The sequence below is a fragment of the Microcaecilia unicolor genome, chromosome 3 (assembly GCF_901765095.1).
Source record: "Microcaecilia unicolor chromosome 3, aMicUni1.1, whole genome shotgun sequence".
Classification (NCBI taxonomy): Eukaryota; Metazoa; Chordata; class Amphibia; order Gymnophiona; family Siphonopidae; genus Microcaecilia; species Microcaecilia unicolor.
This window is the reverse complement of record NC_044033.1, coordinates 105,187,274-105,214,748: the sequence shown is the minus strand read 5'-3', so window position 1 is coordinate 105,214,748 and position 27,475 is coordinate 105,187,274. Positions and strand designations below refer to the sequence as shown.

General features: G+C 41.4%; 1 protein-coding gene across 1 annotated transcript in view; it reads left to right on the top strand.

The window, feature by feature from the left end:
* CFAP61 (cilia and flagella associated protein 61) overlaps nt 1-27,475 on the top strand; it is a 676,218-nt gene that overhangs the window by 261,255 nt on the left and 387,488 nt on the right. The window contains exons 16-17 of the mRNA XM_030196227.1: nt 4,214-4,420; nt 11,375-11,503. Coding sequence (XP_030052087.1) covers nt 4,214-4,420; nt 11,375-11,503 — 336 coding nt within the window. The remainder of the gene's footprint in view (nt 1-4,213; nt 4,421-11,374; nt 11,504-27,475) is intronic.

Below are 27,475 nucleotides of genomic sequence, written 5' to 3'. Positions count from 1 at the left end.
GGACAGGGGGTGGTGAGGAGGGGAAGATAGATGGTGAAAAATTGGACATGATGGTGGAGGGCAGGAAGAGATGTTGTAGGGGGAAGCGAGAGATGTTGGATGGGGCACAAGGGAGGGGGAGAGGCAGAAATGTTGGACATGGCAGTGGAAGGGAGGAAGAGAGAAAATGCTGCATGGGGGGAGGGGGGAAGAGAAGTGTTGGACCCATGGCACAAGAGAGGGAGAAATGGTAGAAAGTGGGAGAGAGGGAGATATATTGGACCTGGGGGTGAATGAGAGGGAGAGAGAAACACAGGAGGTAGAGAGGGGAGAAAGGAGGAGATGTTGGATTCAGGAGCAGAAGGGTGATGGAGAGACGCCAGACAGTGGGAGTGAGGGAAGAGAGAGGGAGAAATGTTGGAACATGGGGGAGAGGGCAGGAGGGAGCAGATGCTGGGCTAGAAGGGTGGAGGGAAGGAAGATGGTGGGACCATGTGGGAGAGGAAGAGGGTGGCAAGGAAATAAATAAATAAAAAGATAGTGATTACAGAGTATAGAAATATGGTAATGAAAGGGAATGGAGGGCTGAGGAAGGAGTGAGATGGGGAAATGGAAAAGCTAGTGGATGAGAGAAAAAGATTAAAATCTGATAGGTAGCTGTAAACTAAAAAGGAGGAGAACAGTGAGAGGGTGAAATTTGAGTTGACAGCAAGGCAGAAAGAAGAAAAACGAGAGGAAAGAGCTAAAAATAAGAACAGTCAATATGTCAAAAGCAGGTGTAGTGAAGGTAAAAGAAGACAAATGGACAGCAGCTGCTTGAAAGAGAATTAGAAGACGACAGACAGGAAAGCAGAAAAAAAACTGCAACCAACATGATGGAAAAATACAATGTCCAGACCACAAAGGTAGAAAAAAGCAATGTATTTTGAATGTTTTAAATGGAATATGTTGGCTTTGGGAAATCTACATAGCAAATGTGTTTGTATCGTGTTCAGGAGAAAGGAAATGCATTTCTGTTTTATTTTTGTCTAAATATCTTTATTTCTAATACGTGATCCCTTGTTCTGTATTTGGTGAGGGTCTGTTGGTGTGACAATAATGGCAGGTTGGGAAATCGGAGGGAAGGCAGGGAGGAGAGGGGATCAGGGAGGGGGCCCTAGCATGTCTAACACCAGTTCTGACCCTTGCTGTATAGCTGGTAGGGATCCCAAGGCTCCCCAGCTGAGGACTTCCTCCAAAGACGGCCAGAACTTCCTTCTACCAAGCTCTGCAGTCGGTGACAGCATGCTTGAGTCACCGACAGCTAAGCACGCATAGGGTGCTGGCATCAACGGCTTACGGATGTTGCTGCTGCCTGCCAAGTTTGGTAAAAGGGAGTTTTGGCCACCTTCAGAGAAAGTCTTAGCTGACAGAGCTTGAGGATCCTTATTAGCTAATGTATTTATATTTTGCAGATAAAATATTGTGCCCACCCACTTTGGGCTCAGGCCCATCCAAAATTGGCTGTCTGGCTACGCCACTGAGTGGAGGGTAAGCATGTCCAGTGCTAATCGGTTAGCACAACTACATTGCAGCACATTAACCCATGGTTAGCATGTGAACCCTTACTGCCTAGATAACAGGTGTAGTTAAGGGCTCACGCGCTAATGGGAAAATTGGCGCGTGGCCATTTTACAGCCATGCTAAAAGTGGCCTCAGTGCTCGGGAAACCCATGTGGTAGTCATAGCACAGGCCACCTTTTAGCGCAGCTTAGTAAAAGGGCCCCTTAGAGAGTGCATGCCAGTTTTTGAAATTTACATCTGCTATCTTTATATTTTGCACAGCACAGGGGACTTGATTCACTGTTTTTATTTCTATGGGGTTGCACTGTATGCAGAGTCTGGCTTCCTTGGGGGGGTTCAGTTTTATTTTTGTTTTTGGACAGCGTATAGTCTAAGGGGCCCTTTTACTAAGCTGCGGTAAGCACTAGCTCACACTTGCTGTAGCTTAAAATGACAACGTGTATCATGCTCAGATGTCCTGTGGTAAGTTCAGGCGCGTGCTAACTGCGTGCTAAAAAATACATTTTAAATTTTTGCTGGGAGGCATTTTGTTGTTGTCTGGGAGGGGAGAATGAGCAATTATGCACTACTTAACACAGCTAAATTACCATTCGCTGACTGGTTTAGCACAGGATTAGCATGTGAGCTGTTACCGCCTACAAAATAGATGTTGGTAAGTGCACACACCCTCATTTTTTTTAAAGGCTGTGTGCTAATGGCAGTATTAGCACATGCAGAAACAAAAGGGGTTCGAAGTTTCCACAAAAGTTCAAAAAAAAGAAAAAAGTGGAAAAACACAACTTCAAGAGATCAATCCGAGACAAGGGGTGAGATGCTCCAGGAAAACTTTATTAGGGACCCTTTTATCAGTGGGTTTTCTATATAACGAGGTTGTAAGCCAGTACCTGTCCTTTTTAACCTTGATATCTAGAAAAGGAATATTATCTGTATCAAATTGCATCTTGAATTTCAAATTGGAGTCATCCATATAAACAGCATGTCAAAATGTATAAGAGATACATAGATGATATTTTTATACTGTGGAAGGGTGATAGTGGTTTATTGCAGCAATTTCATGAATGGATCAATACATGTGACTCCAATTTGAAATTCAAGATGCAATTTGATACAGATAATATTCCTTTTCTAGATATCAAGGTTAAAAAGGACAGGTACTGGCTTACAATCTCGTTATATAGAAAACCCATTGATAAAAGGGTCCCTAATAAAGTTTTCCTGGAGCATCTCACCCCTTGTCTCGGATTGATCTCTTGAAGTTGTGTTTTTCCACTTTTTTTTTTTTTAGTATTAGCACATGGTCATTAATACAAAAATTGGAAAATTGACCATTTTACTGCAGTGGTAAAAATGGCCTTACTGCACACAAGGGCGAGCTAAGGCCACTTTTTACCACGCTTAGTGAAAGGACCCCTAAGTTTGTACCTGAGATAATGGAAAGTTAAGTGACTTGTTCAGGATCTCATGGAGCAAAAATGGGATTTGAACTCTGGCTTCCCTGGTTCTGAACTTGTTACTCTAACCATTATTAGGAATGGCTAACACTTGTATATATTCCCAACATGTTTGGTAACTCAACAATAAACTAAAAGCCGTAGATCCAAAGCCTGGTGATCATTTGGCAACCTACCAAAAATATTGATAGGCAGATCATTTTATGGTTACCAGTAACCATAGGATTCTGTTACAGTGCTGCTGAATATGGCCAACAGGAAGATGCTTGGGAGGGTGGTGGGCGGGGGGAGAGGGTGTCTATGGCTGACTGGGTTGCCAAGTGTTAAAGTACGTGTCTATGTTTTCAGAATACTGCAAATATTGTTCTGTTTAATATGTTATATTAAACAGGTGCATTGTGTTGCTATTTTTTGACACCTAATTCCCTGGAGTGTATTCAGTATGCATATAGTGCTGAGGTGGGAGGAGGCAGCTTTTGCAACTGCACCTGAGTGACACAACAAAAGGATTCTTCCCTGCTGTATTCAGAAGTGCCCCCACTGTGTATTTACTGCTGACATAGGTCCCACCATGCCCCACTCCACTGCATGTTAACCCTACCTCAGACCTGCCCCACATTTGCCTCCCCAAGCATCTGAGTCATCAATTGCTTATGTCATTTGGTGCTCCATCTATAAAATGGCATCTTTCCTTTTAGAGGTAGTCTCATGGTAGTTAGGGGCTGACCCTTATGGTAGTACCACAAGAATTCAGTTAAGAGGAAGGGCTCTATTTTACAGCTAGATCAGTGAGGGGCAGGAGTGAGTGAGATTTGCTCCTTGCCCAATGACCCACTGGACCACCAAGGATGGTCAGATATGCCTGGGGCCCTACTGGGAAGTGGAAGAGGGGCAGGGAGCTTGTTAGGTTGGGGGAATCTAGGTGTGGGATCGGAATGGGGAGACTTGTTATGTTCTGGGGTCCAGGTGGAGGATTGGAACAAGGGGGCATGGCTTATTATGTTGAGGGGTCTGAAAAGGAGATTGGAATGGGAGTGGGGCTTATGTTGAGGCGGTCCCGTTGGGAGATCAGACTGGGGGGGACATGGCTTGTTGTGTTGAATATTGACCAGTATGATTTTAAATATTCAAAAGGCTTAAAATGTTAATTGGGAAATGTCTTTTTCTTATAATTGAGAGAGCCCAAATGTTGTTTAACTGTCGTTTTGTTTCCTTTTCAGGACATTGAGTATATTCGGTCCCATTATAATATTGAAGATTTCATCTACTTCAGTCATCACCAGCGTGAGGAACATGGTCATCTTCATCATTTTGCAGTTAACCCTATTTTCCAACACTACAGCAAGCATTTTTTAAAAGAGATCCTTCGGTTATCATACAAATCCTGTCTCTATTATCCTATTTATCCACCATACATGAAAGACAAGGTAAAAAAAAAAACCTGATTTATCCAGTAGACTTAAATAAGTTATATTTATGTAGATATTCTGAGAAGTTTTAAAGCTATATATTTTCATAAGTGTACCAGGACTACTTATGCTTATCAACCAGGCCCTTGGTCTCTCGCAATCCTGAAGAAAGGCTTCAAAATTTGGCCCTTGCTAGGTCACTGTTCACATAGTAACATAGTAGATGACGGCAGAAAAAGACCTGCACGGTCCATCCAGTCTGCCCAAGAAGATAAATTCATATGTGCTACTTTTTTATTTGTACTGTCCTCTTCAGGGCACAGACCGTATAAGTCTGGCCAGCACTATCCCCGCCTCCCACCACCAGCTCTGGCACAGACCAGTGGCGTAGCCAGACTGCCAATTTTGGGTGGGCCTGAACCCAAAGTGGGTGGGCACAAAATTTTCTCTCTACCCACCCCCCCCCACCCCCCCCCCAGCAAAATGTAGTCACACTCAGATGCATTTGTCACACAGGGTAAAGTGCTGCTTTTCAGTGCATCAGATTTCAGACCATTTATTTAATAGCCTTAACACCCTTTTCAGTGAGCTTTCAGAGGCCAAAACCTCCTGCCTCAGGTCAGTATAATGCTGTTACGGTATCCTCTCCTGACCTAAGGAAGGAAGTATTGGTCTCTGAAACTTTATTAACACCATATTACTTTATCCTAAATTAAAAATAAAATTATTTTCTTTACCTTTGTTGTATGGCCATTTACTTTTTCTCATTGTGTTGCTCCCAGTCTCTAGATTCTGCTTTCCTTCGTTTTCGCTTGACTCTTCTGCCAGGGTTTCCTGGCCATTTGTCATTTTTCTCTCCTTTTTCTTTGCTTTCTTCAATATTTTTCTGCCTCTCTCTGTGTCCAGATTTAATTCATTCTTACTATCCATTCTTTAATTTCCTTCATCTACTTATGGCTTTTCACCTTTTCTCACCCTTGTTCTCCCCATGCCCCTTCCTCTTATTCTCCAATCTTTCACTACTCCCCCTTTCCATGCAGCAGCTCTCCTCTTTCTCTCCCCATCCTTCCAGTGTCTCCCCTCTCTCTCCCCATCCTTCCAATAGTCTCCCCTCTTTCTTTCTGCATCCTTCCATCCAGTGTCACCTCTTTCTCCCTATCCTTCCATCCAGCGTCTTCCCTCTTTCTCTCCCCATCCTTCCACCCATCTACCCTCTCTCCTGATCCTTCCATCTAATGTCTCTCTCCCTCCTTCTAACCAGTGTCTATCTCTCTACCCTTTTCTGTTCAGTGTCCCTTCTCTCTCCACATCCTTCCACTCTCCCCTTTTTCTCTGCATCCTTTCATCCATCTCCCCTCTTTCTCTGCCATCCTCCCATCTGTTTTCCCTCTTTCTCTCCCCATCCTCCGTTTTCCCTCTTTCTCTGCCATCCTCCCATCTGTTTTCCCTCTTTCTCTCCCCATCCTTCCATTTTCCCTCTTTCTCTGCCATCCTCCCATCTGTTTTCCCTCTTTCTCTCCCCATCCTTCCATTTTTCCTCTTTCTCCCCATCCTGCCATCCATTTTCCCTCTCCCATTCAGGCCCACCAGCCCCAGCTCCCATTGCCGACCACTGCTGCTTTTCCTGATGAGCAGCAGGGCCGGCGCTACAAAAAGAAGAAGCGCTCAGCTGACTGAGCTGAGCGCCAACGCGTCGCTAACCCGACGAGAAAAAATGTTTAAAAAAAAACGCGGCACTGCAGGCAGCCTCGAAGCATTGGCTGCTGGCTCTGCAGGCTCCTTCCGTCTCTTACGTCACTGCCCCTGCTTCGCTACAGGGGCAGTGATGTAAGAGATGGGAGGAGCCTGCACAGAGCCAGCAGCCAATGCTTCGAGGCTGCCTGCGGTGCCGCATTTTTTTAAAAACATTTTTTCTTGTCTTTAGCGACGCGTTGGCGCTCAGCTCAGTCAGCTGAGCGCTTCTTCTTTTTGTAGCGCCGGGCGCCGGCCCTGCTGCTCATCAGGAAAAGCAGCAGTGGCCGGCAATGGGAGCTGGCGCTGGGCGGGCCTGGGCTGGAATTGGGTGGGCCTGGGCCCATCCAGGCCCACCAGTAGCTACGCCCCTGGCACAGACTGTATAAGTCTGCCCAGCATTATCCCCGCCTCCCAACTACCAGTCCCGCCTCCCACCACTGACTCTAGCACAGACCGTATAAGTCTGCCCAGCACTATCCCCGCCTCCCAACCACCAGCCCCGGCACAGGCCGTATAAGTCTGCCCAGCACTAGCCCCGCCTCCCAACCACCAGCTCTGCCACCCATTCTAGGCTTAGCGTGTACATATGCAGCTCTCTCTCCTGTATACTCATTAGGGATATTCTGAAAACCCACCCACACTGATCCACGTGAGAGGGTTAAATTTATGTTAAAGGCAAGAAATCAAACAGAGTAGATAGAGATGGCACAGTTAAGACCTAGACCCAGCATAACTATGCTCTCTTCGCTGGTCTTAAAAATGCAAAAAGGATGTAGTTCAAGAAAAGGTCCACGCTACGACCTGTTTATTCCCATTTCTTTCTACATATGTAAGAAAGGTGTAGAGGCACAATTCAAATCAGAACATGAGCAAGGGGCACTGGTGTATCTTACCTGCTGGAAATTGTATTCAAACTTGGTAAAAAGGTAAACTTAAAGTTGAATAGGTAATTTCATTTCGGCCGATATTCAGTGCTATTTAACCAGTTTGGAGTGGCTCATGGCTGGTTAAATAGCACTTAATTGGTTAAATACTAATATTCAGCATGAGATAGCCAGTTATCTCTGCTGAATATTAGCATTTAGTGCATAGCATCTAACTGGCTAGCTGTGAATATTCAGTGCATTCCTGGCTAAGTTTAGTGACCAAATCGGACCACCTAAATAGTAGTCCTATCTTTGGCTACTATAAACTTAACCAGCCAGTGCTGAATATTAACTTGGCTGGTTAAGTTTTAACCGGCAAAAACCCCCAGGATATTCAGTGTCGGTCAGTGCCGATTGCGAGACTTTATTGGACAGATTGTCTTTTTTTGTTAAATTACTCTACTTATTTAGCAAAGTATGTTTAGACAATAGTGTAGGCTTTTAAGTCTCTCTTAGGGTATTATATAAATAGTGTTTTAGAATCTAGTATTTTAGGTTGCATTTTAGAGCTTGGCATAGCATCAGTTTAGTGTGCAGATACCAGTTGAGGGAATCCTCTGTTTAGTGTTTAATTCCCTCTCTTCCAACCCAATTCCCACACACTCCGAGGCTGATCATTGATTTATAAACTCTCCAGACAATTAGGTGGTAGACATTGTAGATTGAAGAAATGGAGGGGGGAGAGGCATTATATGTTAAAGGTAATATTAAAGCCACACAATTGCACAATCTACGGAGTAAGGAAGAGGCACTATGGGTCAATCTGGAAACAGTGATTGGCAAATGTATTTACACTGGTGTGATATACAGGCCCCCTTCACAGACAAAAGAAGTGAACAGAGATTTAATTGAAGACATTCAAAATATAGCTGTGAAAAGGAAAGTACTACTATTAGGTGTTTTAAATATGCCATATGTTGATTGAGGTATCCCTATTGTGGGTTCGTTTAGAAGTGGGGAGATCCTGGATTTTCTGCAGGAGGAGCTATTCCAGCAGTTGGTAATGGAACCCTTTCGGAATGTCGCAATACTGGACATAGTTCTTACTAATGGGGAGAGTGTTTCTGATGTTATAGTAGGTGATCATCTGGCATCCAGTGATCTACCAGATGTTGTGGTTTAATATTAAGATAGGTGTGGAGAGGGTTCATTCAAAAGTGAAGGTTCTAGACTTCAAAAAACCCTAACTTTATTCAGATGGGAGATTACCTCAAGGAATTGCTGTCTGGTTGGGAACATCTGGATGAAGTTGGAAAGCAGTGGCAAAACTGTAAGGAGCTATTGTAAGAATAACAAGCTTTTTTTAAGGAAAGTAAATAAAAGTAAGAGGAAAAGGAGGCCACTTTGGTTCTCAAAAGTAGTAGCTGAAAAGGTAAGGAAAAAGAGGTTAGCCTTTATAAACTATAAGATCACAGAAAGAGGAAAACAGGCAACAATATCTGGAAAAGCTAAGAGAAACCAATAGTGTTGGAGTAAAGGCAGAGCTGGAAGATGTACTGTTAGTGGCAATATTCAGTCTGTTAACCAGATAACTATCCAGATTAAGTTAGGAGAGCAAATAAACTACCCTGTTGTTTTTGCCTGTTGGCATTGCATTTTTCCATTTTCCCCCTTTTATATAAAGGCAATCTGTAGCTATGGATTCCCATGTTTGAGGACAGATATTCTGCTTGTCTTCAGAGAAAATTGCTTACCTGTAACTAATGTTCTCTGAGGACAGCAGAATACTCTTTATCCTCACCAAGCAGGAGCAGGGAGAAGGTGTCCAAAGGAAGGAGGACACTGGAGACCGTTTAAGGGTGCAGATTCCAGAGGAGAGAGAATGCTGGGGGCTAGGAAGAAGGGTATTTGATTTTCAGATGTGTACCCTCAGTGTGTCTGGGTTATTCTTTCCTTAAATGCTTTTAGCTGTTGATATTTTTCTTCTTTTCATGCACTTTTTACACAGAAGTTTTCAAATCAGCCCAACCACACAGGCTGGCTCTATTTAACTTCTTTTGAGCTTTATTAAGACAGATTTTGGAAATTGAGATAATTTGGGTTTGCAATGATAAAGGGTGTGAAAACTAATGAAATCAAGACTGGTTTCTTATTCTTAACTGTTTATTGAATATTTCTGTAATTTTTCTTTCACATTGATAGCATAGAATAGATCTGTGAAACAAACTCCTATTTGAATGTATTTTGCATTGTGCTTTTATACAGCATAATGTGAAAATATAAAAGCGAGTGAACACTTTTGTAGGGTACTGTATCTGGGCTTAAGGAAGTTATTACCTCTTATGTTATATAATTCTTTTGCTGGTTACTCCTATTGGCCAAAATTAACTTTTAGGAAAGTGGGAGACCATGGGAAGTATACACAGAAAAGGTCATTATCCAGAGTTTTGGTGATATTATATACTATATTTTGCAAATATTTTCAGAATAGTTACTTTAGTAGTTTGCTTCCATTGTTTTTAGTTCAATTTTTACTTATTTATTTATCATGAAGGTCTATTGAGCACTGTGCAGTGCCAATTTGGTGCACGCTACCCTTACATTCGCCCTCTCACACCTTAGTAAAAAGGCCCCTAAATGCGGAAGTGAGATGTAAATGATGATTCTTCAGTAAATCCTAAGAAACAGCTAATCTGGGACCAAGATTTTGCTATTACAAACCTCATCACGCAAACTATATAATCTCATGTTAAATTTTACTGTTCAGTGAATATAGCCGATAAGAACAGTTGAGTTGCCTGTGTTTGTTGAACTGGTTACTGGTCTCCAGCTAAACAGAGCCATGTTGAGTTGGGTCACTTTAAAGCAGAGATGAGGCTGAAGCTGGTAGCAATTCTTGGTGAACAGACATATATCTGTACCACAACAGACTGCTGTTTCTCCCATGGAAAATTTTACATTGGGGTGTCTGTCCACTGGATTGATAGAGTCTTTAGAGAGGAGGTCTGCTTGTCTGGCCTTAAACCTGAAGGGTTCTCACGCATTTGACCTTCTTGCATCAGTTCTTGATATTCAAACAGAGTTTGCCATCAGATGAAAAATTGTTAGACAACAGACAATGGTTCCAGCTTTATGAAAGTCTTCTTTGTAATTAGACAGCATGATAATGATAACAAAGATGAAGATGCACATGATGAATTAAAAAGCACTATTTCTAATACAAGTGATAGACAATAATGATGATAAAATATAGAAGTGTTTCAGATTCCCTTGATCAAAACTTGCAGATCCAGTCAGAAGACATCAGCAATATCGCAACCTGGTCTGATTTGAAGGAACTTTTTATTAGACTGAATAATCCACTTCCTGTTAATTCAGTTGTTGAACACCTTTTTAGCTGTGCTGAATTAATGACTCGCAAATACACTCACATGAGTGACAGTCAATTTCAAATTTAGTTGTACTGAAAGCAAAGTGGATTGCAGCAATGCGTAAGTCTAGTAGCACTATAGAAATGATAAGTAGTAGTAGTAGTAGTAGTGGATTGAATTGTAGAGCAGTAAAGTTGTTGGGATAAAAATGTTAACAATAGTTGCATTCATTGTAGCTGTGGTACTTTTACTTATTACTCAAAAAATATTATGTTGGGCAATAACTAACTTAAGTACATTTTTTTAATGTGTACTTTTACCTTAAGTGTTAAAATATACATTTATTTTTTACTTTAACTTAAGTACTTTGCCCAACACTGGAATGAAACTTCAATAGCAATGGAATGCATATAAGATATACTTTGGGTTTGTATTTTGCCACTTAAAAGTGCATGTTTATGAAAGAACCAAGAAAGAAAACCCTAAGAGCTAGGTAATATAGAATATCATATAACAAAATAAAATTTGACCAGTATTTTTATATTTATTATTTAGAAGTAAGATGAGAATGAACTATCAGTCTATATGAAGTCTCTATATAAATTATTTTAACATCTTTTGCCAAACAAGCAAAGGTTAACAGTGAACAGATAATGCTTAATGAGGTCAAATCGAGCTGATTCATGATTGCCATGGAGAAAAATATCCTCCTGGGGAAAATACTTGTACTGAAAAATCCCATAAACCAAACCACTTGTTTATCTGTCATTCCCACAGAGATAGTAATGTAATTACTCTCATAATTATCTTCATTAGTGACAGGCATTATCTGCAATTCATTCCTCTGCTCTAAGAGTATGTTTGTTTATTTGCTGATTTTTCTCTCAGACAGCCAACACAATTAAGAATATTGTATTTGCAAAGCCATACAGCAGACATCTGCAATGCACTGTTCTGACATTTTCCATGCTAAAGTATAGATTGCTGTCTTTCTGTTTCAGAATCCCTGTGCCCATTCCCTGACATCTGCCCTTCATTACATGGTTCCCGTGCGACCAAGACAACAGATTGTCTATCCTCTGGAAAAGCTTGGCATAAATGCTCCATCAAAGCAGGTCTCCAAGGATCAGGTGGGTAACAGAAGCAGCAGCAGGCAGGAGGCACAGTGCCAGCGAGTGCAAGGTTTGGCAGATGGGATGGCATTACTGCTGTAGTGTTGAATAGGCTGCTTCTTAATTACAGGGAACCTGGTGTTCATACCCTTACAGGCTAAGCTTTCGTAAGGCGTTATAGTGTCCCTAATTTCAAAGCACATGGTTTGGATCTGCACAGTAGGAATCTAAAGTCATTATCATGTTTTTTGAGCATTAAAAATAATCTGGTGTAGATGCCAAATTTCTACTGAAATAACATTGCAGATATAAGTGCATTCCTCTATAGAAATAAGCTTCTTTGAGGTAGGGCAGACTAATACTTTTTCCTGATTTTACAATTATGTGTTAGATTTTGTGCTCTCAAGAGAACAATCTGTTGCTATCTTCATATGAAAAGAACAGCCAGGAGACATCCTGATTGCTCTCTTAAGTACAGTTTGTTCTTCACTTCAACATAAGCAAAGTATTCCAGTGTTTCATAGACATAGGAAAAACAAAATCACAGTAATGCTGTTAAATGGCAGGAACTGGCATATGCCCTTCTAAAAATAGTCTGTTATTTTGACTGCCTTCTACACAAAAAATGTTTCGAAGTCCTATGCCAACAATTGTGAAATCTCAACCCAACTACTTGGTGCATTTCCTCTTTACTTCTTCCAAGGGGCTGATATCTAAGAAATTGTTCTATGAGAAAGCCTGTATCGTGGGAATGACAGAAAAAAATATTAGCAAGGGCTCTATTCTCCTTTTTCAAAACAGTAGTAGAGAGCTATTTTAATGCTTTCATTTATAGAATTGACTTTGAGAAAAATGCATGCATACATGCGAGAACAGATCATTTTCTCTATTATAGTGACTTGTATTAGCTGAAGATTCTTACCATACACACCACAAAAAACATTCATTATCCCATAATCAAAGGAACTAAATGAAATATTTATGCATTACTGTACTTTTTCAAGGTTTCTTTAAAAAGTGCCGTATGTGCTTTGCTTGATACGTGAAAAGTGCACATATATGTGGGAAATCTGTCTGAGAGGAGAACATGCTCAGCAGTGTTCTGATCGGTGGTATCCTTTTTCATTGCCATTCGTAATTTGCTACGGTGTGGGTTTTTTGTTTTTTTTTGGGTGGGGGGAGGTGTAAGGCAAAACTAGGCTGTCCCCATGGGTATGTTGTGGCCTTACCTGAACAGACCTCACTTTAGGGCTTTGTTTGACTCTTGACATCTTCTCCAATGGATGCCTTTGCTGTGGGGACTGGTGAGGGAACAACTGCCTTGCTGAAAGTTACCACTATCTTGAATCCCAGCAATACACTGTACTACCAGCTCCTTCTTGTGTCTATGCTTGCACTGTTCTGGGGCATCCTGTTTCTCACAAGAGTTTAGCTTGGTTTGATGCTAACAGGGAGTACAGTGCAGCTGAAAGATTCAGGCACTATAAGAGTGAAGTTATGGGACTTGGAGAGCCATATCTTGTGGAATTGTTGGGGGTCTATAGTCTCCTGATTGCACAAAGGAGCTGGCAGAAGAGGTAACCAATTTGAATAGACCCACTCTCACTTTGGCTTTATCCACTTTGAGGTTTCAAAACACTTACTATAACTGTTGGCTCCTTAAGGAACATAGCCTCATTAGAACAATCTATTCCTTCTATTACATTGTTAGTTTTGCATTTTCAAACTCAATTTTGGCGCAGAAGGAGGATCTAAAGGAAAAAGGGAAGATAGTGACTGAGGAGGAACATAGGGTGATACAGCTATTTTTCATTCAGGCTGTGTTGATTCAGGATAAGATGTCCTATAGATTAGAAACAGTGCAAAATCATTCAAGAGCACTTTCCAGAATTTTCTTGTCATTTCCTTAACTTCTTTATGGGAGGTGTGGAATTGCTGTTGTGTGGGCATTTTTAAACATGTCTGGGGAGGCTGTTCTTCCAGTCAGAATGGTCCTTTACTCGCCCATAGGAGGAGAAGGTAGAGAAAAAGGAGAAGTAGTTCAGGGTGAAGGAGAGCCATCTGTTGATAGCTTAATTTTGTCCAGATTGATTGAAGGATATCATGAAGATTTATAGAAGAGGACTAGTATATTGGCAGCTTTTGCTTTTTTGTGGGATAGGGATAATATTTTGCACCTCTTTCCTCAGAAGAGAGTTGAGTTATTTTGGGGCTTAAAAAGTTAAATATTTTAAGTAAATCTACTTGAAGAAAGAAACCTGAATAAGAGTCCAAGATGGCCGCTGATTGGATCAGACGCGAGTGTGAGCTCCTGTGATTTTTGACCTTGATTATGCCTAAGAGACGAGGCCGACCTGCTGCCATGTCCTCTCAGCGGCGTAGCCCTGTGGCTCAATCCGGCTCCATTGAACCTTTTATCCAGCAAGCCCCAATTCCAGTGGCATCGGTGAGCAGTCTGCTAGCTCAGCCAGGAGTTGATGGAGCCCCCAGGTGGAACTCTGAGCTAGAGCTCCTCCCCCGCAGCCCTGATGGCTGTGTCCCTAGCCCGAAAGATGAAAGGAACGCCAGGGCTAGCGCGACAAGAGACAGAATGTGATCTGCGTGGAGCAGAGGGGAATTTAGGATTTCAAACGCCTCAAATAAGATCTGAAATAGTGATTACAGCACCGGGGGACATAGAAACTGCAAGTACAAGTACAGCTACTTTGGGAGAATTTCCTACACAGCGTTCGGAGGTAATGAACACCCAATTTTCAGTTTCTTTTGTTAAACCCTCAGAAGTTTAACAAAACTCTGCTGCCCGTCTCGTCTTCCGCTAGGTTCGCTTTACTCATATTACCCCTCTCCTCAGGTCGCTTCACTGGCTCCCTATCCGTTTTCGCATCCTGTTCAAACTTCTTCTACTAACCTATAAATGTACTCACTCTGCTGCTCCCCAGTATCTCTCCACACTCGTCCTTCCCTACACCCCTTCCCATGCACTCCGCTCCATGGATAAATCCTTCTTATCTGTTCCCTTCTCCACTACTGCCAACTCCAGACTTTGCACCTTCTGTCTCGCTGCACCCTATGCCTGGAATAAACTTCCTGAGCCCCTACATCTTGCCCCATCCTTGGCCACCTTTAAATCTAGACTGAAAGCCCACCTCTTTAACATTGCTTTTGACTCGTAACCACTCGCCTCCACCTACCCTCCTCTCCTCCTTCCTGTACACATTAATTGATTTGATTTGCTTACTTTATTTTTTGTCTATTAGATTGTAAGCTCTTTGAGCAGGGACTGTCTTTCTTCTATGTTTGTGCAGCGCTGCGTACGCCTTGTAGCGCTATAGAAATGCTAAGTAGTAGTAGTAGTAGCAGAAGTCACTTTAGATAATTTATGGTGCTTGATAGCTGACCTGGGCAAAACATTATGTCCTCAGGTACAGAAAATAAGTCAAGATATGACTGTTTTGGAAGTAAAAACTAAAGAAACAGAAGAAGGTTTAAAATCTTTGACCTTAAATGTTCAATCACAAGAGAAAAACCTCCAGCATACGCAATTGCTTCAAAGTAATATGCTGAAAGATTTAACTAATCTTAGGAGGAAAACAGAATTTCTTGAAAATTACTCAAGAAGTAATAACTTGCGATTTTTTGAATTTTCCTCAACAATTTGCTGTTTCCCCTCGTGAAATGTTAAAGAATTATATTAAAGAAATACTGGAGGTTCCAGAAGAGAGTATCCTTCCCTTCACACAAGTGTATTACCTTCCTGTTAAAAAAGATAGTAACCAACAAACTCAAGTAAATCAGTCATTAGATGTATTTGCACTTCTAGAATCTTCAGATATAGAACAAGTCACAGCAGCCATTTTGTTGACTACAGTGGCATTGGCTCCTGATAAAAACTGGATAATGAAGATGTTCTTTAAAAATAAAGGAAAGACCTTTAAAGGTCTAAAAATTCAAATATTCCCGGACATATCAAGAGATTCCCAGAAAAGACGACGACAATTCCTCCAGATGAAAACTGAAGTGCTTCAGATGGGAGCTACTTTTTTCCTAAGATACCCCTGCAAATGCGTGGTTAAATACCAATCTTTTAAATATGTTTATTACGAACCCTCTCAGCTTGCATCTTTCATAACGTCAAAAAACTGTAGTTAATGTAATAAGGAATTGGTTCACGTCTGATTACAAATGTGTTAAAAAATTTCCTTAATCTCCCCTGTTTAGGAATCTTGGACTCTTATCATGGACTTGAGATTGGTTAGAGATAATAGAGTTTATTCTTTTCTGTCTCCCTTTTTTCCTTAGCTTAATTTTCTAAGATAACCAATCTTTTCTGTACAAGTAATATAATGTCTTGTATAAAAAAAAGAAACTCTTCACTATGTACAAGAAAATTATTTCTATGGGCATTAAGTATACTTTACACTTTCATTATAAATGTTTAGTTATTTTTGACACTACTCTTTACATTTTGTAATCCTTCCAGCAAGGGTATTGTAAGGAATCAGTACTCTGCTGGGTAGACCAAAGTTCCCTACATTAACTGAAAAAGGATCAGAAGAGAACCCCACTGCAGTTTTTATCAGTGCAGCAATTCATAAAAAACAAGTACTAAAGCTGGCCAGGCCCCTCTTCCCAGTACCTCATTCACTCAGGTTGAGATGGAAAGACAAATCAATATGCTTTCATATCCAGGTACTGTACCCTAAAGGACAGTAACACAAGCTTCCTCTTTTTGTAACTTGAACATATAATACTTCCAGCTTTCATATAACATGATGTTCTTCCCAACATAGTAACTGACGGCAGATAAAGACCTGAACGGTCCATCTAGTCTGCCTAGCTGTCACACTCATTATCAATTCATGATGAAAGTCCCCTCGGCCCTGTCCTTACATTCCAGCTACTGGAGTTGCTGTTGAAGTCCACTCCAGCCTATCTGTCTTGTCATTTGCAGAACACAGGCCGTAAAAGTCTGTCTAGCACGGTCCTCAGGTTCTAGCCACTGAAGTTGCTGTCAAAGCCCTTTCCAGCTCATCCTAAACCAGATTGTGATATATGGGACACAGATTACTTAACTTTGATAAAATTGCCCTTCATGCAGTCTCATATTGCCACTTTATCCCCTGAACCGACGTTTCGCTGGTACTTTCTAGAATAATGCTGCTTCAGGGTCCAAGTGGTGGCCATTATTCTAGAAAGTACTAGTGAAACGCTGGCCACTGTCGGTCCAGGGGATAGATGGCTTAGAGCGGCAGTATGAGGCTGCATGAAGGGGGATTTCATCAAAGTTAAGTAATTTTTCTTAAACTTTGAAATAGGAATGCTGACTCTATATAAGTAGACTGGTTGCTAAATGGAATAATGTAGCAGCTGTTTTTGATGAATATTTCATTTGAGCCCATGAAAGTTTTTTTTGCAAACACATTTTGGAAGGTTATGGGAAGGGTTTTTGCCTATGATAAGGAATAGATCCTTTATAGACTATTATGTAAGTCATTGGGATCAACTGTAGCTCTGTAGACTTGTTGGTCAAGAGCTCCTTGAGGCTTTTTCCTCCCATAGACCTGTAAATAATGATAAAACATTTTGAATTAAATATCGAGCCCATAATTCTCTTTCTAGATGTAACCAGATAGGGGTGTAAGTTGATACTTGATGTATGATAAAAGCCTTATGGTATGTTAAAAAGCCTAGAAATGAAATTCCAGCAAATTCTTTAGGTCTTCAAGGTTTTAAGAGCAATTGGAACCTTGGAAGCCCATAGAAACTGTGTGAGAAGAGTGTCAATCTGATTATAGAATGAAACAGGGTTTAAATATAAGGGAAGCATACTTAAAATGAAATTAATCTTAGGCATAATAACCATTTTTATGGATTCCAGCCTACCCCACCAAGTGAGGTGTAGAGGACTCCAGGAAAGAAGCAAATGCTTGACAATTGAAATAATTTTGTTTAAATTAGTTTCCAATGTGACATCTAAATCATACAGTAAATCAATATCTAAATATCTAAAACCTTTAGAAGACCAAATTAAACCAAAGGACTTGCTAATTTCAAGAGTTGTTGTATGTTAAGTGGGAGTATCTCAGTTTTTTGTTTATTAATTTTATAACCTGAAAAAGAGAATATTGGTCTACTATTTCCTTAAAATTGGGAATAGAACTCTCAGGATTGGTGAGAAACAGTAAAACATCTTCCGTATAAGCTACTGCTTTAATTTCTATGTTAAGGGTAACTCCTTGAATATCAGTATTGGTTATGAGTGCTATAAGTAGTGGTTCAAGAACTAAATTAAATAGAAGAGGGGATAAAGGACACCCTTAGCATGATCCCCTATGAAGTGATACACTATGGGATAAGGTGATAATATTCTAGTAGTTGGGTTAGCATATAGTATTTTGACTTTATTAATATAGGCAATCAGAGCTCCAAAAGCTTTGAGTACAGTAAATAAGAAATTCCACTCTACCCTGTCAAAGGCTTTTTCAGCATTTATAGCCATGGCAATGACAGGGTGCGGGAGAGACTTGGCAAGTAAGGAGATTTGATGAAAAAGTCTGGCATTATTTGTAACTAAATGGCCAGGCATAAAGCCAACCTGATTGAGATGAATTACATAACTGATAATATTTCTGAGGTGATTAGGAAAGACTTTTGCATTCAACATTTAAAAGAGATATAGGTCTACAGTTAGACACTAACATGGGATCTTTGTTTGATTTACGGAGTATTATAATTATGGTATGTGAAAAATTATTAGGACGGTTTAGGGAGTATTGTAATTATGGCATCTGAAAACTTGTTAGGAATAGCATTTTGTTCCTCTAGAATTGAAAAAAAGTCATGCAATTTAGGGGCTAATTTCTTTTTAAATATCTTGTAAAACTTGCTAGGTAGACCGTCTGGACCTGGTGCTTTATTAGATTGTAGTTGCAATCGGTAATAGGAGCTTGTAGGGAAACAGCTTCCTTTGCTGACCAAGAAGGCATGCTGATTTTATTTAGATATTTCTCTAGACCCGATTGAGAAAATGAAGTTTCCGATTTATATTGTTGTGTATAGAAGTTGTGAAAGGCTTGTAAAATATCTTTTGTGTTAGTTAAAGTGGATTTAGGAGAACTTTGTATAATTACAGGAATTTGGGTTTTTAATCTTTTCCTTTTGAGATAAGTAGCCCACATACAACTGCATTTATTCTGTTCAGCATATAAAGATCTATTACGGAGAAATATTTCATTGCCAGTTTTAATACTCCAGAGCTTATTGTATTTGTATTTAAGCTGATAAATAGAATTAAGGATGGTATGTGAAGGAGATAAAATATATGTATATATATGTAAGGAGTTTGTATCTTTTAGTGTGCAGCTAAGGCAATAAATCTAATGGAGTCTTTAAAGGCCTCCAAAATCATGATTGTGTGGATATCTGGTGTTTGGTTTCAGAAAAAGAAATTTGATATACATTCAGAAATTTTGTTTTTATAGTCTTCAATCATCAGCAATTGTGAATTAAGAGTCTTGTTTACTAAACCATGCTAAACTCTAGAGTCGCCCATACGTTCCTATGTGTGACTATGAGGGGCATAATCGAACATGAACGCCTATCTCCATGGGCGTCTATATCCAAAAACGGGTACGTGAAGAGGCGGGACAGACCGTATTTTTGAAAAAATGGACGTTTTTCAGCTGGGCGTTTGTTTTTATTAGCGATAATGGAAACTAAAAATGCCCAGCTCAAAAACGTCCTAATCCAAGCGATTTGGCCGTGGGAGGGGGCCATGATTCGTAGTACACTCGCCCCCCTGACATGCCAGGACACCAACTGGGCACCCTAGAGGTCAGTGCAGTGGACTTCAGACAACGCTCCCACATGCATAGCTCCCTTACCACGGGTGCTAAGCCCCCAACCCCCCTCCCCTAAAACCCACTACCCATAAATGTACAACATTACCATAGCTCTTAGGGGTGAAGGGGGCACCTACATGTGGGTACAGTGGGTTTTGCAGACCTCCCATTTACCAGCACAAGTGTTACAGGTGGGGGGGGGGGGAATGGGCCTGGGTCCGCCTGGCTGAAGTGCACTGCGGTATCCACTAAAAGTGCTCCAGGGACCTGCATACACGCAGGCCTCTAGGACTTGTTGTTGCTATGTAACATTGGCACACCAGTTGACACCTGAAGACTAATCTCTCCGAAAACGTCCTTTATTGGAATAAGCACGCTTACTCACAGTTAACTGCAGATCAGAGGTTGTGCCCCACTGGCAACGAGTCTCCCTGGTACTGAGATGAGCAGTAGGTCAGAGCTGGCAGAATGCTGTACAATGCCCTCTTTCAGCCACATTCAAGGTAAGAACTAAGTTCTGTAGCGTGGTTAACACGTGAAAGGGATCTAAAACTGGCTTACAAAAATGGCCACTACCTCATGGACTACCGGAAACAAAACAGGGCACACTCTGACCCAGTAAGCAGGGAGAAAAGCACCATGGGAGTAGAGCCTACCAACTACCAACATCGTGAGCATTTGCCACAAGCTAGTGGAATCATGGAGCCCAATACCCTATACCCACCACAATGCATTGCTGATGTGACTCTGCTGTGCCCTTAACAGAAAAGGTGTCACACTCACCCGAGAGCCACATCAGCCCATGTCAGGATTCAATATAGGCTACAGTCGGCTTCAGTCTAGGCTTTTTATCCAGTGCACCATAAACATTAGTTCAATTCCAAACAGCAGCAGTCCAAATCACAAAGCAGCAGTTATACTTCTATTCTCTTCACCCTCATAATGAGCTCCATATTTTAGGGACTTCTTACACCCAAGGGATTCCCCCTGCAACAGTCACTAGTAAGGTCAATACTTTAGGGACTTCTTCTTACCCAAGGATTTTCAGCCTGCAAATACTTCCAAGACTTCAGTACTTTAGGGACCTCCCTGCCCAAGGGTTTTCAGCCTGCAACTGCTTCTCACCTTCCTTGCTGCTCTCCCTGAACTGAACTCCTGAGACTCCTTCCCACCTGCCTAATCAATCCCTGGCTTCTGCCCTCACAACCAGTCATTCTCCACTCATTAGCTTCCTCCACACCCATACCAGCAGAGTTGAGCATTAGCCTAATGAGGAGCTCCTGCACACAGGGTTTCCTAGCTCTCTTTCCCCCAGGGCAGCCAATCTACACATCCTGTCAGCTTATTCCCTTGTCTTCCCCTATTGCAGCTAGAAGTCCAGTCCAGGTTCCTCATCTCACCCTCTGGGACTTGTAGTTCAGACTGAAACTGCCTTAACCCAACTGTCCTGGCTGTGACTTTATCACACCCAGTATAAGTCGTTGGTGAGGCCCCACCTAGAGTATTGTGTTCAGTTTTGGAGGCCGTATCTTGCTAAGGATGTAAAAAGAATTGAAGCGGTGCAAAGAAAAGCTACGAGAATGGTATGGGATTTGCGTTACAAGACGTATGAGGAGAGCCTTGCAGACCTGAACATGTATACCCTGGAGGAAAGGAGAAACAGGGGTGATATGATACAGACGTTCAAATATTTGAAAGGTATTAGTCCGCAAACGAACCTTTTCCTGAGATGGGAAGGCGGGAGAACTGGAGGACATGATATGAGATTGAAGGGGGGCAGACTCAAGAAAAATGTCAGAAAGTATTTTTTCATGGAGAGAGTGGTGGATGCTTGGAATGCCCTCCCGTGGGAGGTGGTGGAGATGAAAACGGTAACGGAATTCAAACATGCATGGGATAAACATAAAGGAATCCTGTTCGGAAGGAAGGGATCCTCAGGAGCTTAGCAGAGATTGGGTGGTTGGGAGGCAGGGCTAGTGCTGGGCAGACTTATACGGTCTGTGCCCTGAAAAAGACAGATACAAATCCAGGTAAGGTATACACAAAAGTAGCACATATGAGTTATCTTGTTGGGCAGACTGGATGGACCGTGCAGGTCTTTTTCTGCCGTCATCTACTATGTTACTATGTTACATCAGAACCAGGGAAAGGCTGTCACAGGATAGAACACATTCTGCTGTCATGGAGGTGGGTACGGCATTTGAGGCTGGCATACAGGCTGGAAAAAAGTATTTAAAGTGGGTTTTTTTGGTGGGAGGGGGTTAGTGACCACTGGGGGAGTCCGTGGAGGTCATCCCCGATTCCCTCCAGTGGTCATCTGGTCAGTTGGGGCACTTTTTTGGGACCTGTTCATGAAAAAAAAGGGTAAAAAAAAGTGACCCAAAATCTTCGATTATCAGCTAAAGACGCCCATCTCTCCTCAGCCGATAACCACGCCCCAGTTCCGCCTTCACCACGCCTCCAACACGCCCCGTCAACTTTACCCGTTTCCGTGACGGATTGCAGTTGGAAACACCCAAAATCGGCTTTCGATTATACCGATTTGGGCGCCCACGGGAGGAAGACGCCCATCTCCTGATTTGGGTCGCAATATAGGCGTTTTTCTCTTTCGATTATAAGCTGGTTAGTGCTTAGTGCATCCTAATTATTAGCGTGCGCTAAAAATGCTAACATGCCCTTAGCGCTGCTTAGTAAACAGGGCTCTAAATCTCCAAAAGGGGTTTTTTTTGTAGGTGAGGGAGAGTTGTTGAGTGTTAATTGAAATTGAAGCATGATCTGATATAGTTATAAGTTCCTCTAAATCACAATTCAGTGGTAGTGGGGTTCTCTCAATAAATATAATACTTACATTGCATCTCCACTGTCTAGTAAGAAGAGATATATAGTTTTCTTTTAATTAATGGAGGAAAAAAGCCTCAAAGTACCCAGGTCTATAGATAACACTTTCGGTACTGAATCAATCCCATTCGCCGATTTCTCGGTCTTTAAGCGGATTTGGTATTTATCATAGGCTAGTTAACCGAGCTGGAGCAGCTTTCATAGATCTCTTCCCCGTTAGGACCCTGAAGCAGCTATATTCTGATTTACAGCACAGCGAAACACTGGCCATCGTTGGTCAGGAGAGATCTGGATGAGGCAACCGTGGACTCCATTTGAGAGCACAACACAAGCTAAGTCCATTGTGGCGAATCAGTACAGTATGCAAATGATGGCAGTTAGGAGCGAGATCTAAAAGAATAAAAGATTAGACACCCTGCAAACCTGTTAAGCATTGCATACACACATGATCAAGGAGGTTTTTTTAGCCTATGATAAATACCAAATCCCCTTAAAGACCGAGAAATCGGCGAACGGGATTGATTCAGTACTGAAAGTGTTATCTATAGATCTGGGTACTTTGAGGCTTTTTTTACCTCCATTAATTAAAAGAAAACTATATATCTCTTCTTACTAGACAGTGGAGATGCAATTTAAGTATTATAGTTATAAGTTGTTCAACAGAAACTGAGTTAGTGGATTCAAGGAGATTATTTGAAATCAGAATATAATCTATTGTTGTGAAGCTTTGATGAGGTGCAGAAAAGTAAGTCTAATCTCTAGTATCTGGAAAAAATTGTTTCCAAGGATCCAATAGATTATAATTCTCAATTAGAGGAAAAAGTGCAGTGTGTGCTTTGGGGGGTAATAAGTATTTTTGGACTGACAATCTAGCCATATGTCCAAAGGTAAGTTAAAATCACCAACCATAATTATAGAAACAGGAGTGCATTCTGCAAGTCTTTCTGCCATTGCATTAAAGAATACAGGGTCATCATTGTTGGGTGCATAAGTATTGATCAAGAGCATTTAACAATTATTAATCAGCACATGTAGTATTAACCATCTCCACTCCCCTCTTTTTACCTATAGCTGGAGACTGGAATTGTTCACCAATCCAATTATTGCCCTTAGTGAGTTGTGCAATGTCTGATGTATGTATTTCTTGTAAGTAAATTATTTTTGGATGCAGTTTTTTCCTAGCCAGTATTATCTTTTTTCCTTTGAACTGGATGTCTAAGACCATGGACATTCTAAGAAATAATCTTGGTATCAACGAGGTATGTATTCACCATGAGAAAATTGTTTGCAAGAGATAAGAGTGGTCAGAGCTCAGGCTTTATATCCATAGTAGTAACAAATAGGAAGAGCATAAGAAAGGTATAAATAAAGTATTGCATAATTTTTCTTGAATGATCCAATTCTATGTCTAACAAGCCATAACAACACATATAACAGATAGCTATGACCCATTAGGAGGGTAAGGGCAGAAAGAGCAATAAAGCTGTACCCTGAAGGAAAGAACTAACAGATGGAAGTAGAGAAACGGCAGGGGTGAACCACAGAACAGTGAGCACCACCCCCTGGGCCATTTTGAACAAAATAAAGTGTCATACATTACAACAATTAAAACTGGATAATCTGCAGTTTATAACATTATTAGTTGCAGTGGAAAAACATTCTGCAAATCCTATTTTTGATGGAATACAGTAAATTAGCATATATTACCAGAGTATCAGATTTAATAGCTCCCATATGCTAAGTGTTTGTTTAAATGAAATAAACATAAATAAATTTTGATCTTTAGCATCATCCTCTGTTTCCCTAATGTCTGGAAATGTTATTGCATTAAGGGAAATCACCAGCTACATGTCTCAGATATTGTGTAATGTTATTTGGAAAAAAAAGGAGAGAGTTTTTTTTTAACCTGCTGTTTCTAGCAATTTTAAATTCATCCAGCCATTTCTTCTGTCGCTCTGATATCAAGAAAGGTTTGAAGAGAGTCTGGAGATTCAAAGATATGAGTAGTGTTGTTAAGAGTGATGGTCATTTTGGCGGGATATTGTAGGTCTCATTTGCAAGAACCGAGTTCTTTTCAGCGCTGTCTTCTTGGAAAGATCAGGGACGATATTGATTCTTCTGCCTTCATATATAAAAGAAGGGATGGATCTAGCATTGAAAGAATCAGTAGAGCCTGAGGATTATGAAGAAGTTTAGCAATGATTGGACGTGGTCCCTTTGCGTTGGTTTTCATTTTTCCTGTGGATCTGTGTTCCCGCTTGAAATCCAAGATGGTGCCTGCCAGAATTTGGAGAACAGAGATCAGCCATGAAGTTACAAATGTAATGATATCTGATCCTTCTGCGCTTTCAGGCAAACCTAAGATTCTGATGTTATTTCTCCTAGACATGTTGGATAAGTCCTCCAGTTGTCTTTCCAGAGTTTGTAGTTTGTCGTGAGAGGAGTCCGTATGTTGTTGTAGTTTATTAGCTGTGTTTTTGCTTGTTGTTCAACATTATCCATTCTTATTTGAAAATCTGGCATCATTGTAACAAGACTAGCTAGACCTGCTTTGAGGGAGAAAGTAATTTCGATATGCTTATTTGTGAGCGCGCTTAGCGCTCTGTTCCTCCATGAAAGTCTCCAACGATGAACAATCTGCTCTGCTTGATGCCATTTTTTCTGGGGAAGGTGGATCATGTTTTAGCGTTTTATTCCAGAGGATGACGCCAACACAGCTTCAGCTTTAGGCGGTTTAGTAGAGGACATCTTTATATATTGAATAAAGATGATTTATAGAAAAAAAAATGTGCAGAAAGACACTACAAAAACTTGTTTCAGATTGCCCAGGAGGGAGCTCCATGATCATGCGTTCATTACTCCCGAGGTCCTCTAGTGTCCCCTTGGGTATCTTTCTTTACAGTTCCAGCTGTCTCCAATGCTGTCAGCAAAAGTGCTTTCCATTTCTTTGTTCCTTCCTGGATTCAACTGGCAGGGCTTCTCAGGACATTGAAGTTCATCAGAACACTGTTGCAGGGCTGTTCACGCCTACTTCTGCCAGAATTCTGCATGACTGCAGAGCACAGAATGTGCGCAAAATTCCCCAGCACACAGGAATCACCATTTTCACGCAGAATCTGCGTTTTGAGTGGAATTTTTAAAAATGCGGGAACTTTGGGAGGTTGGGATTCGCATAATTGAAAAAGTGATGATTCTGTACATGCTGTTTCCTGTTTGTTTTTTTCTGTATTGCTAATTCATGTTGTGGAATCAATAAAGATGATTTTTAAAAAATGTGAGAACAGGCCACGGTGATCGAAGGATAGCTGGCTGGCTACTCCCCCCACCCCCAGCCTTGGTGGGCCCTCCCCAGCCTGCAGGAAGGAAGGAAGGAAGGCTGGCTGGCCTCCCCAGGCCTATATTAACACGCCCCAGTGGTACCGACCCAGAGAAGCTGCAGTGGGCAGAAAAGTGTGAGGTTCTTTCTTGCCCCAAAGAGGTACTCCTGATGCAGCTCCTCCTCATCGTAGCTTACTGTTGAGTGTGGGTTTGGGTGGATGCTCTGTGTGGGTGCGGAGGGAGGGGTCTGGAAAAAACTATGGATAGTATGAGTGAGTGCGGGGGCTGGAAAAATAATGGATGGTATGTGTGGGTGCAGGGGGCCTGGAAAAAAATAATAAATGATATGTGTTGGGCAGGGGGGCTGGAAAAAACTATGGATGGTGTGTGAGTATAGGGGGGGGCTGGAAATGGGGTGTGGTTGCGGGGAGGCTATAAAAATATAGATGGTATGTGTGGGTGCAGGGATGAGGCTAGAAAAATATGGATGGTGTGTGGGTGCAGGGAGGGGGCTGTAAAAAAAGCGGATGCTATGGGTGCTAGAAGGGGGACTGAGAAAAATATGGATGGTATCCGTATAGGCAGGGAGGCAATAATATTGTTTAAATTATGACAGAATTTTGCAAGATTTGTATTTTTTGTGCTCAGAATTTTGATTTTTTTTCCATGCCAAATTCTGGCAAGAGTAAGCACTCTTTTCAACCCACTTATCTCCTTCCCTTTACTCATTTCAGGGGAATTTTTATGCCTCACCTCTCCTCCCCCTACACTGGAATTGGACCGTTTTCCTTCTACATTCATGGGCAGAGGTAGTTTCCTTACAAATGATCTAGAAGCCCTCCCAAGCGCTCTTATCTTAATTTCCCATCCCTCTTTCTTTAAAGGGACATACTTACTGAGCGCTGGGATTTCTTCTGTCAACTTCCAGTGCTACTGTATGAATACATTAGGGCACTCCAACACAAGAGGGCAGTATGAAAACCTTATCAGTTTTTCCCAAACCTCCTGTTAATGGATTGTGATCAAGGAGGTTTAATGACAGGACATGGCATGAGCCTATCTGGACAATTGTGTGGGCTGAAGTCAGTGGACAGAGCTTGTCGCTGTATTGAGGGACACAAAACATTTGCAGACATGATTGAAAACAGTACAAACTTGTGCTGTTTCTATTGTTTTATTAAACCTCCTTAGTTTTGCATTCTTTATGTTAGGAGGGGATTGGGGGGGGGGGGGATGTAAGGGGAGTTGGGGGGTGTATGTGGACTTTTTTAGGGGTCTGTGAAAAGGGGGAGGGTTGTATTCAAAATGTATTTGTTAGTGCTCCAGAGCTTGCTTTGTTATTTGCAATGCTGTATTGTGGTTTTCAGTGCTGTGCTATATGCCTTTATTTTTGCTTATACTGACGATAAAGATATTTCTATATAAAAGCAATAGCAAATGCTTATGATTGCCTATGTGTGGCTTTTTATTTGACAGCTTTTTTATTTATTTGAAAGCTTCCCGTATGTACATATATATCATAAAATGCAATTTAAAATCACAAAGGGGTCCTTTTACCAAGCAGCGGTAAAAGGATCCCTGCAGTGGCATTGGTGTGCGGGTTTGCCCCACACCAAGGCCTCTCTTTACTGCCACTGGTAAAAGGACTTTTTTAAAAAAATGGAAATGACAGTGTGGTAAGTGTAACACTTGTGCAACGATTTCAGGGAGGTAGTAAGAGCTCCCGTAAACTGGGCAGCGCATGGCACTGCCTGATTACAATCGGGTAAGACCCCGGTGCTAAAAATTAAAAAATAATTTTTTGGCTCTGGAAATGCTGCATGATGGGAGTCGGCACAACCACCAAGCTCCCGCAGTAGCCCTACTGCAGCTTGGTAAAAGGGCCCCTAAAACAGCATTAAAAATGATTGTAACTGGTAGAAATAGCAGTAATAAACTCTCTCCCTCCTGTGAATGGGCTGTCAGCATTAGTGCAGGGCAGCCGCTAGCACGG